Raw genomic sequence first — 15238 nt, 5'->3', positions numbered from 1 at the left:
TGGCTCTTACTGAGAGCCCAAGCCGTTCTCCCTCCTGTTTCAGCCTTTGTCCATAGTTCCTGAGCTCCCCCATGGACTCTCCTCTCAGATGCCGTCAATCAAACCATGGGTTTCTTCATCACTAACTGCTGTTGACTACACAGGCGTCCTACCACTAATATGAAGGAATAAAATTTTAGAGTTTAAAAAAAAAAAAAAAAAAAGCCCACTAATGGCATTTCTATTAAACAATTCACATCTTTATTATCTTAATTTTATAAAGGTATTGATGACTGTATATTAAAAATGAAAAGCCCCCAAGAAAGGTAAGAAGATAAACTATTCTGAGGGACCGGCGCTGTGGCTCAATAGGCTAATCCTTCGCCTGAGGTGCCAGCACACCGGGTTCTAGTCCTGGTTGGGGCGCTGGATTCTGTCCCGGTTGCCCCTCTTCCAGGCCAGCTCTCTGCTGTGGCCCGGGAGTGCAGTGGAGGATGGCCCAAGTGCTTGGGCCAGGCACCCCATGGGAGACCAGGAGAAGCACCTGGCTCCTGCTTTTGGATCAGCGTGGTGTGCAGGCCGCAGCACGCCAGCTGTGGCGGCCAGTGGAGGGTGAACCAACGGCAAAGGAAGACCTTTCTCTGTCTCACTGTCCACTCCGCCTGTCAAAAAACAAACAAAAAACTATATTGAGGAAAAGCACTTACAGAATCTGCTGTCCATAAGCACGCTGTAAAACAGCCTTTACCTCCAGCCACACACAAAGCCACACCATTTAAACTGATCCTGTCTCACAATTAAGGTAGAACAATTTAATCCTCTCGAGGTGGGTGCCCTGTGACTATGGGTGTTGCACACGCAGGTTTTACACTTCTAACATGAGGACAGTAACAGTGCCTACACCTCAAAGTTTGTGCACATTACAAGTTCTATGTAAATTCTTAGACCATGTTTTGGCACATAGTAAGCGTTATGAGTGAGGAACTAAAAGTCATTTGTCACAAATTCTAAGACACAGAATGGTGGAGAATAGTGATAAAGACCAATGTATGGCTTGAATCTCATAGCACTCTAAGTCTTCTTCTCATTATACCACATGAACATATAAAATTTTTTTCTGCCCAAGTTCAAAATGAATGACATAGAATCAAACACATCTAAAGGGAATTAAGCAACCCAAACAAAGATAAGCACATAAGCCTCATGTTTGATACATGAGTCCCTGAAAGAGTAGAGGATACCTCCAATTTGGGAAACCCACGATAAAAATTCATTTCAATGACCTATCAGATGCATTTTAAAAATGAGTCTGTGTGATGGGGCCGGCACTGTGGAGTAGTAGTAGGTAAAGCCTCCACCTGCAGTGCTGGCATCCCATATGGGCACCAGTTCAAGTCCCAGCTGCTCCGCTTCCAATCCAGCTCTCTGCTATGGCCTGGGAATGCAGTGGAAGATGCCCCAAGTCCTTGGACCCCTGCACCCACGTGGGAGACCCGGAAAAAGCTCTTGGCTTCTGCTTCGGATTGGTACAGCTCCGGCCATCGTGGCCAGTTGGGGAGTGAACAACCGGATGGAAGACCTCTCTCTCTGTCTCTGTCTCTCTCTGCATAACTCTTTCAAATAAATAAATCTTTTAAATGAATGTCACTATTATAAAAGTCCCTTATATTTAAGTTTAATTGGAGAAAATAAATTTTGAGCATTACTGCCAAACACAGTAAATTTAAAACAAGTTTTAAAAAGTGAGAATTAGTCCCAAAATTTATGAATTATGGGTTCTGTTTCCTTTTCTCAATCTTCAAGGTTATGTCAGGTAGGATTTGAATGGACTGCTCAAAGTTAAGGAGATATACCCAAAATACTATACTCTTCTTCTTCTATTACTGCAACTACAAACTAGCAAAGGTATATTTAAATTAGAAGCATACATTTTAAAAAATGTAAACTACATTATCTTGGGACCAGCACTGTGGTGTAGAGGGCTAAGCATCTCACATGGGCGCCGGTTCAAATCCATCCTGGGAAAGCAGAAGATGGCCCAAGTCCTTGGGCCACTGCACCCATGTGGGAGACCTAGCTCCTAGCTTTGGACTGGCCCAGTTCTGACCACTGCAGCCATTTGGGGAGTGAACCAGTGTATGGAAGATTTCTAACTGCTATTCAACTAAAAAAACAAAAAAAGATAAACTACATTATCTCATACCCCAAGGAGGGCAAAGATGACACTTAGAATCACTTAACAGCCTCTCTGGCCCTATTTAATTCAAGCTATCAAAGGAATATTTAGAATATAGAAGAGGAAAAGCAATAAAATAATCATAGATTAAAATAGGTTATACCTTAAACAGATAAACTTGGGGAAACACAAATATATACCTTACTACAAAAAAACGACTTACTACAAAATTTATTGCAAACTTAAAAGGAAGTCTAAGATTTCTCCTAGTTCTGAAAGGTAACAAGCCTCCCCATCTCAGCTGTATCTCCTCCTCAAATCAGACTGGCCAAAATGCCATCCCCGAAACACGGCTGGCACTCTGCTGTTCATCCCACTCCCTCTCTGGAATAATCTCCCCCGTCAATTTCATATAACAGAGTTCACAACTGCTGGTTACCACCTCCAAGAAGCCTTCCTTGATGATACTGGGGAGAAATGGTATGAATCCCTCAAATCAACCAGCACTGTAATTTCCCCCACTTTCTAGAAGGCAAGAACTCTCCAGTACGACCCATACCACTCAGTGTACCATGAAAAAAAGGATTAAGACTGAAGAGTGTTCTTCTTTTTTCAAGCAGTAAGCTTGCTAGCCAAGCTGGATGCATTCACACACCTGACAGACAAGGGTGGCATCTCAGGAAACAACTGAGAGCTGTGTTACTCTTTTTTAAACTAAAGACAGATCTCAAAGTCTTGTGAAAACTGTCATGAAATTTTATTCAGCTCAGCCTTGGCCCAGGTTCTAATCCCCGATTATCTACAACCACCTGAATGGTCTTCTGAGAAGTCACTTAACCACTCAACAGCACATTTGTCATCTGCCTGACAAGAGCACCGTAAAAATGAAATAAATGGATATATACATTAAGTATCTACCACAGTAACTGTCACACACCATTTCGTGCAGCTCTGGCCATTGCGGCCATTTGGGAAATGAACCAGTGGATGGAAGACCTTTTTCTGTCTCTCCCTCTCACTGCCTGTAAATCTACCTCTCAAATAAATAAAAATCTTAAAAAAAAAAAAAAAAGACAAACCTATTGCTATGACTGTTCTTCTTTTTTTTTTTTAGTTTTTGACAGGCAGAGTGGACAGTGAGAGAGAGAGAGACAGAAAGAAAGGTCTTCCTTTTTGCTGTTGGTTCACCCTCCAATGGCCACCGCGGCTGGTGCGCTGCGGCTGGCGCACAGCGCTGATCCACAGGCAGGAGCCAGGTGTTTATCCTGGTCTCCCATGCGGGTGCAGGACCCAACCACTTGGGCCATCCTCCACTGCTCTCCCGGGCCACAGCAGAGAGCTGGCCTGGAAGAGGGGCAACCGGGACAGAATCCGGTGCCCCGACCGGGACTAGAATCTGGTATGCCGGCGCCGCAAGGCAGAGGATTAGCCTATTGAGCCACGGCGCCGGCCATGACTGTTTCTTTTGACAAAATTATTCACAAAAGGATAATTTCTACTTTAGTATAAATATGCTAAGGAAAAACAGAAAATGAGAAGAGGAAGATACCAGTTCAAAGTTCTTATAAGTAGTCCATCTTTCTATGAGCACATCACATGAAGATCTTCCTATCACAGAGATACCAGTTTATAATAACTGCAACAGGACTAAGTATATTTATAATGTGTCTACTGTAAGAATGATAGGTACACTATGTAATCTTCAAAGGGATGACTACATCCATTATAAACCTAAAACAATAATATTTAAAATAAAACTGACATATTAGGGGGCCAGTGCTGTGACATATAGGGTTAAGCCACTGCCTGCGATGCACCCCATATGGGCACAGGATCAAGTCCCAGCTGCTTTACTTCTGATCCAGCTTCCTGCCAATGCAAATGGGAAAGCAGTGGAAGACGGCCCAAGTGCTTGGGCCCCTGCACCCATGTGGTAGACCTGGACAAAGCTCCTGGCTCCTGGCTTTCAATTGGCCCAGCTCCAGCCATTGCAGCCATCTAGGGGGTGAACCAGCAGATGGAAGATCTCTCCCTCTCTAATTCTACCTTTCAAATGAGATAAAAAAAAAAAAAAAAAAAAAGATAAAGACACTGACTAGTTCTCCCATTTTCTGGTATCCTAAAGTAGCTTCTCTTAAAAGTCCTTGCTACCATGAAGAATGAACAATTTTATTCGCCAAATATACATGTATGAGAGGTCTAAAATTTTGTCATTAAATGGACAAAAGAAAAAATATACATAGATGTTTCACAGGCATACTTTTACTAAACACATCAGGCGAAACAAATAACAGAGATTAATACAACTTAAAACACTTACATAAATCTCTGCTTACCTGCCATACACCCACAATGGCATTGGCTACCAATATAAGCAGAATTACAAAAGGTTCTACAAAGGCTGTAATAGTTTCTTCACCTTCTTCAAACCAAGCCAAAACCTAAAAGAGAAATAGCACATTAGAATCGTTAATGTGTTTTTAGGCTTAGTGTCACTTTATAACAAAGTTCTGGCTGTAAAGGAACTATGAGACAGACAAGACCTCTTTTTTTACCTTCTCTAGAACAAATGGTGGTAAAATGTAATACATGAACAACCAGCTTATGTCCCATTAACAGTAATTCTGGGGAGTCAAAACCATGCTTCTCATTTACAATACCCTATGTATGTAATTATAAATGCTTCTCATTTATAATTCCATATATATATTATATATATATATATATTTTTTTTTTTTTTTGACAGGCAGAGTGGATAGTGAGAGAGAGAAAGGTCTTCCTCTTTGCCGCTGGTTCACCCTCCAATGGCCGTTGCGGCCGGCGCATCGCACTGATCTGAAGCCAGGAGCCAGGTGCTTCCTCCTGGTCTCCCACGCGGGTGCAGGGCCCAAGCACTTGGGCCATCCTCCACTGCCTTCCCGGGCCATAGCAGAGAGCTGGCCTGGAAGAGGGGCAACCGGGATAGAATCCAGCGCCCTGACCGGGACTAGAACCCGGTGTGCCGGCGCCGCAAGGCGGAGGATTAGCCTGTTAAGCCACGGCGCCGGCTTATTTATTTATTTTTTTGACAAGCAGAGTGAATAGTGAGAGAGAGAGAGAGAGAGAGAGAGAGAGAAAGAAAGGTCTTCCTTTTTGCCGTTGGTTCACTCTCCAATGGCCGCCGCGGCCGGTGCATCTCGCTGATCCGAAGCCAGGAGCCAGGTGCTTCTCCTGGTCTCCCAAGCGGGTGCAGGGCCCAAGGACCTGGGCCATCCTCCACTGCCTTCCCGGGCCATAGCAGAGAGCTGGCCTGGAAGAGGGGCAACCGGGATAGAATCCGGCGCCCCGACCAGGACTAGAACCCGGTGTGCCGGTGCCACAAGGCGGAGGATTAGCCTGTTAAGCCATGGCGCCGGCCTCCATATATGTATTAATTATTAAATTCCTGGTTTTATTAAAATAAAAGGCAGTCATCAACAGCCTTGTTGATTTGGTTAACGTTCACATCAAATAAGAATGTATAGAATAAATTCATAGTCCAATTGGTCACTGACTCAATTTTTTAAATTTATTGCAAAGAGGGAGAGAGGGAGGAAGAGTCATACAGACCCTTCCCTCTCACAAAGACAGGAAGTGCTCCTGCTGCTGACTTACCCTCCAAGGCCCAAAATGGCCTAGGACTTTGCCAGGCTGAAGATCGGAGCCTGAAAATCAATCCAGGTCTAAGTGGGCAGCAGGGAGCAGGGAGCCATGATCTGTTGCCTCTCAGGGTCTGCACTGGCAGGAGGCTGGAGTCAGAAGTCAGAGCCAAGTATCCAACTCAGTAACTCAAATATGGGACACAGGCATCCTAACCAGGCAGGCCAAATGCCCACCCCAGGTCAAATTTTAAAGTAAAGTATTAAACATCTCCCACATCTTTTCAGTAGTAACCCTGAAGTTCATCTCAGAATTACTAAAGTGTCCTGAAATCAAGGTCAGCTTCCATGACATCCAACAGCTACATAGCCTTTTCAGAAACGACTCATGTCCAACAAAGCTTCAGCAAGACACAATGCTGACTCAAGAGAATTACACTTTTAGCTCATACAACCATAACCTCAGGATTAAAAACTCAAGAGCCACACTGTATTTTATAAGCAAGCAATAATAAAGGTGGCAAAACAAAACTCAATACAACAAACCTTAATGATAAGGAACAAGGTAAAGAGTAATCTCAATGGCTAAAAATGTAACCAGGACCAAGAACCTTGAGAAATGCCAATCGCCACTAGATTTCTGTGGAATCCCACCAAGCCAGGAAGAATACCGAACAGCTTTAATCATTCGATTCAGGAGGTGGGATCTGCTTTCCACTCTTAAAACATTGCAAACATTGTTTAAAATGTGCTTATTTTATAACCAAATCTTTTCTTCAAATGATCTAGTATTTAGGAAACAATGGAAGCACTCTTTCTGATGATTTATGATTCTAGTGAAAACATCTGACGACATTTGTACTTAGAATACTATATAAGATGATGAAGGCCAAGTGCTAACGTGCATTTTTCAAGTGAAAGGAGCAGCAACAAATTAACAAGAAATATCAATTTGAGGGGGGGGGGGGGAGCAGCCAAACCAGGTCCTGACAGATGCCAACTGCCACTGACAGCAGTGAACCAGGGCAGGCAGAAAACCAGAATGAATGTGATAAATGCTGCTGCAAGCTTTCAACAGGGCATTCCTAGTGGTAAGGCCAGGCCTAATGCCAGAAAGAAAACTTTTCTAGGAAGTTATAAATTTTGATGGACATAGGATCACAGCTGCTCTGATACTAACCTTTTAAACACTTGCCAAGGAGAGCGTATCAGAAATAAGAAACTTAATTAGCTCTTAAGGGAGAAAAATTGCTCAACTTGAAAAGTAACTAGGGCCTTTCCAAAAGGTCAGTGAGGCATTAGCAAGTGTAAGATAAGCTTCACACCTTGTTAAGGCGGCTATGAATTTCCCTCTTGGCAGCCGGGGGACAAACTTAACGCAACATCCTGGTAACAGCTGGAGAAGACTACCACAAGCTGCCACAGGACCAGAGCAAAGCTCCAATTTTCAAATGCGCAGTTCTTTTTCACAAGTGGTATTTATCAATGATGTAAGAGCTAATCTGGACAAGGCCGTACCTTTCCTGCTACAATGACCTTAACTATTCACATGTAGGAAACACAGGCATTCATATTGTTAATTGAAGCTTCTACAGATACATTAATTAGTGCTTGATAAGAAACTAGTGGGTAAATCTCCTGATAAGAAGATAGTGCCAAACCTTTCAATTAACAGCCACCTGGTTCCTGAAGACTTTAAAATGCATACTTCAAAACCATAAATAACCAGAGAACTAAATGCTACACTCCAAAATGAAGACGAACCATATTTAAATAACTGCTAAAGAACCAATCCAACCAATCATGTTCAGACCATGTTGTACCTTCCTTGCTTTTTTCTCCTGAAAAACACTCAACACAACAATCTTTACAGAACATGGGTGGTATAAACAGGCAGATGACATGACAAAAACTCCACTGAGATGGGAAAAGTGAGAGGGAGAAAGGGAAGAAAATTCGATTAGTGAAATTACCACTTAAGTGCAAGATGTCTTATTAGCATGGTAATAAATAAGCTCAGTACATAAGTATGGTTTACTGTATAAAAACATATTTATGTAGAAGGGGGAAATACTTAAAAAATCCTGAGACTATGCTGAATATAAGGATTATGCTGCTGTAGCCTTTCCTTCACTGTTGCATTGTTAGGGCCTAGGAGTCTTGTACATAGTTGATGCTGAATACCTATTTTTTTTTTTTTTACAAGCACAGTTAGAAAAACAGAAAGGTCTTCCTTTTCTGTTGGTTCACCCTCCAAATGGCCGCTACAAACAGCATGCTGAGCCGATCTGAAGCCAGGAGCCAGGTGCTTCCTCCTGGTCTCCCATGCAGGTGCAGGGCCCAAACACTTGGGCCATCCTCCACTGCCCTCCCAGGCCACAGCAGAGAGCTGAACTGAAAGAGGAGCAACCAGGACAGAATCCGGCGCCCCAACCAGGACTAGAACCCGGGGTGCTGGCGCCACAGGCAGAGGACTAGCCAAGTGAGCCGCGGCACCAGCCGATGCTGAATACCTATTAGAGACACGTATAAATAAAATAAAATCTCACACAACCTTTAAAGTACAAGGCCCTAAATGGCAGTATACAGACTTAAAACATTAAGACAGCAAAAAGGTAACCAACTTCATAATCAAAGGCAAAGGCAAGTAGAAGAAAAGGCTACTGCGCTTAACTGCAGGCATTAACAGCCCTTCTTCTTTCCCTTGAACTTTGTACGTATAGTACCAGTACCTATCTTCTGTGAGAACTTAGTTATCAAGCAAGTTCAAAGTTTCAAATCTGCCAAAGCTATTCAAAGTAACCACTTGCAGAGCAAGTGTTTAGCCTAGAGGTTAAGACCTTGGCATCCCACATGAGAATGCCTGGGTTCAATTCCAAGCTCTGGCTCCCAAGTCCAGTTACCTGCCAATGCAGACTCTGGGAGGGAGTAGTGAATGAAGGCTCAGCAATTGTGTCCTTGCCACCAAAAATGAGCTCCTGGCTTCCAGCCCAACCCCAGGTACTGGGGAATAAAAAAGTGTCTGTGGGCTTGCCCTGTGTCTGCCTCTCAAAAAATTTTCAGTAACTACTTGGTATAGGCATTGTGGCACAGCAGGTTAAGCTGTCACTTGGGAACCCCACATCCCTTCTCTGACTCAAATACTTATGCCTCTGTTGCCCAAATGGGAGACTAGATTGCGTTCTGGGCTCCCGGCTATTGCAGACATTTGAGGAGTCAATCTACGGATGGAAGATCTCCATCACCCTACCACCCTACCTATCCAAAAAAAAAAAAAAAAAAAAGAAAGAAAGCACTTCCTAACAAATGCTCGACTATAATTTAAACTTGGTAAGACAGGGTAGGATCCAATTTTATTCACAAAATTAATCTCTGCACAACACTGTTAACTTCTGATGGGAAGCACAATAAATAAAATTCAATGCTAGTTCAAGGAAAAAAGACATGATTCACTCTAAACTGGCAGACCATAACGATACTGTGACTTAATTATCCATACACAGGAATGGGCATTCAAGACCCTAAGAAGCAAACACAAGAGATCACAAGCACATTTTGCTCCTCCATGTATCCTCAGAAACTTACAATCTTCCCTTGGCACTAAAACATTTGATCAATAAATGAATAAATTTAGATTAAGAATTTTTTTAAAAAGAAGAAATGAATGAGACTGGGAGGGGGAGGAAAAGGGGAGATCCAGGAGAAGGAAGGGTAGGAGTGTGGATGGGGCGCGGGTATGGTGGGAATAACTATATTCCTAAAGATGAAATTTGTATTTCTGAAAAAATTTTAAAATAAAGAGGAAATGGAAATTAAAATTTTACAAAAATGATACAAAGGATCACCAATAAGTGGTGTGGTTATTTTCTGGGATGGGAAATAAAGTCATTAAAAAAAAAAACACACACACACAAAAGGCACTAAAAGATTTTACTTATTTATTTCAAAGGCAGAGTTACGGAAAGGCAGAAGCAGAGAGAGGTCTTCCATCAGATGGTTCACTTCCCAAATGGTCACAACAGCCGGAACTAGGCCAAACTGAAGCAGGGAACCAGGAGTTTCTTCTGGGTCTCCCACACGGGTGCAGGGGCCTAAGAACTTGGGTCATTTTCTACAGGTTTCCCAGGTGCATCAGCAGTGAGCTGGATCAGAAGTGGAGCACCCAGGACTCAAACCGGTGCTCAGATGGGATGCTAGCACTGCAGATGGCAGTTTTACCCACTATGCCACTGCACTGGCTCATTTTCTTTTGATCGGGATAGAACGTTCACATAAAAACATTCTTCAGGGCCACGCTGTGGCTTAGTAGGCTAAGCCTCCATCTGTGGCACTGGCGCACGTACCAGCTGCTCCTCTTCTGAACCAGCTCTCTGCTTATGGCCTGAGAAGGCAGTGGAAGATGGCCTGCTTGGGCCTCTGCACCCAAGTGGGAGACCCGGAGGAAGCTCCTGGCTTCAGCCTGGCTCAGCCCTGGCTATTGCAGCCATTTGGGGAGTAAACCAGTGGATGGAAGACCTTTTTCTTTTTCTCTCTCTTTGTAACTCCACCTCTCAAATAAATAAAACCCTTAAAAAAAATTAAACCAATCAGTATATGGCCCATTTTATCCCATTTTAAAAATAACTGAAAAGAAATGGGAAAAAAATTTTCAATCACTACTTAATTTCAAATGTTTCTTGAATATATTGTTTTGAGAAAATCAACGTCAACAGATTCCAAATATTTTTAAAGTGCTCCCAAAACAAACTCACACGAACATCTGTGGTATCAAAAGTACTAACACCGCCTAAGAAGAATTAAGAGCCCTTTCACAGGGGCCAAGCAGGAAGAAGAGGATACATTCACAAACTAGGAAGACACAACTGGAAAGCTGAGAAGAGCACCAGCCTGGAAAGTTGTAGTAGCATTTCAGTCAATTAAGTAGTTGAGGTGGAAATAGCAGTAGAGGGTATAAAAAGTCATGCAATTGTTAAGAGAGAAGGTTTCATGATTTAGACAGATGCAACTGAGGTCAACACGCCCCAGGGCTCACCTCCTTTAGGTCTTTTCTTAAATGTCACCGTCTTAGGCTTTCCTGTCCAGCCTATTTGAAAAGCACACTCCTCTCCCCATAGAACCTTATTTCGACGCCGCCGCCGCCCGCCGCCCCCCACCCCCCCCCCCCCCCGGGCTCTATTTTTCTCAACAGCACTATCCTCCAAGTAAGGGACTTCTGCCCATTTTATTCAACTCTCTATCACTATTGTCATTGGTGCTCAATAAATAAAGGAAGCAGTGAAAGAGGAAGGAGGGGCCCGCACTGTGCACAGTGGGTGGTGCTGGCATCTCATGTGGTTCAAGTCCTGGCTGCTCCACTTCCAATCCAGCTCTCTGCTTATGGCCTGGGATAGCAGTGGAAGATGGCCCAAGTGCTTGGGCCCCTACATCAGCGTGGGAGACCCGGAAGAAACTCCTGGCTTCGGAATGGCGCAACTCTGGCCATTGTGGCCAATTGGAGAGTGAACCAGCAGATGGAAGACCTCTCTCTCTGCTCTTCAAATAAATAAATCTTAAAAAAAAAAAAAAGAGGAATGAGCAAGGCAGGCATTTCAATTAAACCACAGGATGTGTTAAATGTAGGGTGAAGAGGGTAACCAAGGAGAGGATGAAAGAGAGTGAAATAACAGAGGGTCTTGAATGTCAAATTAAGGGATTTATCATGCCCATATGCTTTCTTCTTCCAATCCAAGTGACCTTTTAAAACAGCCGTTTTGATAGACATTGCAAATCAATTAAGCTTTATCCCTGTGGATCTCTAGTGTAAAACATTAATGCAATTTCCTACATTCTGTCACAGCAGAATATGAACTACTGTTAACAGTTCACTACTTAGTTTGATATTGAAATATATCACCAACACCCTTTCTAAGAGCACTGTCTGATGATGTATTATGTATAGACTGTTAGAACTGCCTATTCCACTCTGCAGAAGAACTCCTTCATTCAATCATGTTTTTCCTGTTAAGCCAACACGAACAAACTATGACAAAAGACTCTGTACTCTTTTTTGAAAGAAATGAAGAATGAAAAGGTCAAGTGCAATGTAGCATCAATGCCAACACCACAGGAAGTCAATCAACAAAACAGGTTCTATATCCACTATTTCTTGATCAAACAAACCAAATTAAGTGAATTCTATAGCAAAAGTACTTTCTAAAACCATTCTTTTGCTATTTAGTCACCCACAACATAAACATTTTAACATAGTTCACTTCTTGGAAGTTACCAAAAAGGAACTAAAATTCCCACTCCAAGATACAGCTCTAAAGCTATGTGGCAACGTCCTACTGTACAACAAACTCAAAGAATTTATTTTAAAACCCAATTGAAAATATCAAGAAACTGTAAACTCATCACTTACACACAACATTAATTCTACATGCTAAAAAAAAGTCCCAGTCGAATTAGCCACTGAAACAGACACCCTATTCAACCCAAAGAGCCAACAGCTTGTTATTGTAACATCACGGGTCTCATTTCCAACACTGCTTCAAGTTATCACACCAAGTAATTCAGTAAAAACTACTTTTCCTCTGGTTTGCATATAGCAGTTCTACCTTTGGGTTGTATATACTAACTTCGAAGATCGCCGATCACTTTGGATTCTAACTGCCAAAACTAAGACTATTTCAGAATTATGTAGCCAGGTTAACTTAAATCTTATACTATCTCCAAATGTATCATTTACTCTGCCTCTCCCCTGCACTATATTGAAACTACAGTTAATCAAACAGCTCTATTCATTTATCTTAACAGACATTTGCTAGGGGAAAAGAATTTTTTTTTAATTAATCACAGAAAGACACTTAAGGGGTACGGAGTGATTGAGTATGCTGAATGGCCTGCTAGGACAATCTGTTTTACTCAATGAAAACCACAGAGAAGACTGAGGACTGAATTATTAACTACGTACTACGTGGCTACACAGTATCAAAACCTCATGATAAAAATGGATGCACAGAATCACTGCAAAAGTTCATCTCTTGCTGCTTCTATCTGCTTAAAAGATGAGTATAAAATTCATCTTTTGCCTGAATTAAATGCCCACTGCTTGGTTTGTTTAGTTCTCAAAATAGTCTTCTTTGGTATGTTGCCATAAAAACTTAGGTAGAATCCTGGGACCTGCATACACCCAAAGGCACAAAAATTTAACCTTGAAACGGTGCCATTTGCAAAACTTGAAAGTATTGCACTTGAGTGAATTTCACTTCCCATCATGGATTAAGAATAAAATACTGTAATTTAAGATCAAAAGATGTCTCATGCTGTTAGGATTAAGAACATCTGTGTCCTAGTCTTGACCATTTTTAGGAAAACTACCCAGAGTTCTACTACCCACAAAAAAATGCAATAAAAATACTAAGCAGGAAAAAAGTTAATAACATAGAAATATTCTTGCCATCCCTCATCACCTTTTTTCTGCTGTAGTTCTTTGCATTTCACTAGTTTCTTAGCAACCATACAGGACCTAAGTGGGTAAGCATATACAGAACCAAAAAAAAAAAAAAAAAAAAATCCTGCCTTTCTTTTTAAGACTTGAAACAAATCGCCCTGAATCTTGTCTTATCAACCTAGGAATCACTCAAGACAGGGGTCTAGATAAAGATACCACCTAACTAAAGGTCAGTGACCAAATTTGGTCAAGAGTGGTGCCATCACTGCCGTCATCATTCTTGTCACTGTCAGGAACAACTGTCACCTTGCCATTACCAGGAAGGGAAAGCAACTGGAATATTCCTTTGGTAAGTTCTATTTACAGAGTATAAAGAGCCAACATCACCTCAGTGTGATCTTATAACATGATAGCAAAGAGAAGAACCCAAAACAGAGAAGGCCTCCGAACCAACAAAGAACTTTCTGATACCACAAGAATTTATGAGACTGGCGCACTGGGGGAATGATTTCTAACTGCCCTGTAAATGTCAGCCATCTATTTATTTTCTGAACACAAATGAATTCATGTGGCCTGTTTATGATTTTAAAATACCTGGGTTGTTTAATTTGTTTTTAAAACATGGAGACTCAGCTTAAATCTCCAAATGTTTTCACTGCATGGACATCGTTGGCTTTCTGGTTTACCTATGGAATATTTTCAGCTTTTGGAGGAGAGAAAACAAATTTTTCTGTACTTACAAAAGATATACATGCTGCCAGCAATAAAATTCTAACTAGTAAATCTTCAAATTGCTCAATCACAAGTTCCAGCAAGGTTTTTCCTGTTGGAAACAAACATATTTGTCATTAAGTGTCATCTTCACATGCGCACACACGCACACACACACACACACACGAAAGCAAAGAACAGGACACGTTAAGATGACCTACCTTCTTCAGCCGGTAACTCTGGATAACGTTGAAATTCACCAGGCAACGTTAAGAGGCAGGAAACAGGAAAAAAAAAATAAAGATTTAGTATTGTCTTTCTAAAAATTACAAAGACTACACGTACCAACGTGTTTGAAAGACCTAGCTACAGGAACTTTTTTTTTAAAAAAATATCTAGAGAGCGTCCCGGTACCCCCAGGACACCTGCGCTGCTCGGGTCTCACAAGCTCACTGAGGGCTCCCGAGAGGAGGAGCCGGCCTTTGAGCTATGTCATCACTCCGCCAGATGTGTAACTCCGGGTGGCTCCTCCACCACACGGCCGCCTCATAAATCGGCTGGGGACGGAAGACGTCTCGCAGGGCCCGGCGCAGCTGCGGGAGACGCGCCTCTGCCTCCACAGGGGCTGCCGCGCCCGGAGGTCAAGGGCTCGAGCCGCGAGGAGGTGGCCGGCCGAGCCCCGAGCCCCGAGCCCCGCGCCGCCGCCGCCGCTGCAGCCGTCGGCGGGCGCCGAGCCGAGACCCACGAGGTGGAGCCCGGTCAGCCATCTTCCCTGGCTCCCGGGCCCGCGCCGCGCCGCGCCGCGCGGGGGTCCCCCGCAGCCCCCGGCGCCGGGCACCTACCGTTGGAGCCCCATCTCTCCTTGAGCTTCTTGACCTGCTCCAGGCTCAGCCCCGTGCTCTCGTTGACGCCGAAGTGGCCCAGCACCTCCTCCACCGTCTTTGTGTGCGCGTTCTCCATGGCTGCGGGGGCCCGGCCGGCGTCGCCTCCCGTCCCCGCGGCCTCGCCGCCTCCGCCTCGCACTCGGGCCGCGGGCTCGAGCCACCCCGCGCGCCCCGGCGCCGCCTGGCCGCTTCCGCCTCGCCGGGCGCTGAATCACCCCGCGCCCCCGCCCCAGACAACCGCCGCCGGGCCGCCGGGGGCTGCCGACCCTCCCGCGCCCCGTCAGCAGGGAGGGCCTCCTTCGCCCTCAGCCGCCCGCGGGCAGCGGGGCAGCGCGGGCAGCGCAGGCCGCGGCCCCCGAGCCCCCGCCCCGCGGTCCTGAGGCGGCCGACCCCGGCCGGGCCGGAGGAGGGGGCGCCCGGCCGAGCCCTGAGGGCGGAA

At 44.0% G+C, this 15238-nt stretch overlaps 1 protein-coding gene across 2 annotated transcripts in view; it reads right to left on the bottom strand.

The window, feature by feature from the left end:
• Nucleotides 1–14942, bottom strand: part of ATP2A2 (ATPase sarcoplasmic/endoplasmic reticulum Ca2+ transporting 2) — a 68063-nt gene extending 53121 nt beyond the window's left edge. For both annotated transcript variants that reach the window (XM_062182373.1, XM_062182372.1), the window contains exons 1-4: nucleotides 14758–14942; nucleotides 14137–14154; nucleotides 13945–14027; nucleotides 4492–4596 (exon numbers count right to left, since the gene is read on the bottom strand). In XM_062182373.1, the coding sequence (XP_062038357.1) occupies nucleotides 4492–4596; nucleotides 13945–14027; nucleotides 14137–14154; nucleotides 14758–14875 (324 nt within the window). In that variant the 5' untranslated portion in view covers nucleotides 14876–14942. The remainder of the gene's footprint in view (nucleotides 1–4491; nucleotides 4597–13944; nucleotides 14028–14136; nucleotides 14155–14757) is intronic.
• Nucleotides 14943–15238: the final 296 nt, after the last annotated feature.

This window comes from Lepus europaeus, chromosome 23, assembly GCF_033115175.1.
Source record: "Lepus europaeus isolate LE1 chromosome 23, mLepTim1.pri, whole genome shotgun sequence".
NCBI lineage: Eukaryota > Metazoa > Chordata > Mammalia > Lagomorpha > Leporidae > Lepus > Lepus europaeus.
The sequence above is the reverse complement of the archived record's forward strand: the minus strand, read 5'-3'. Positions and strand labels throughout refer to the sequence as shown.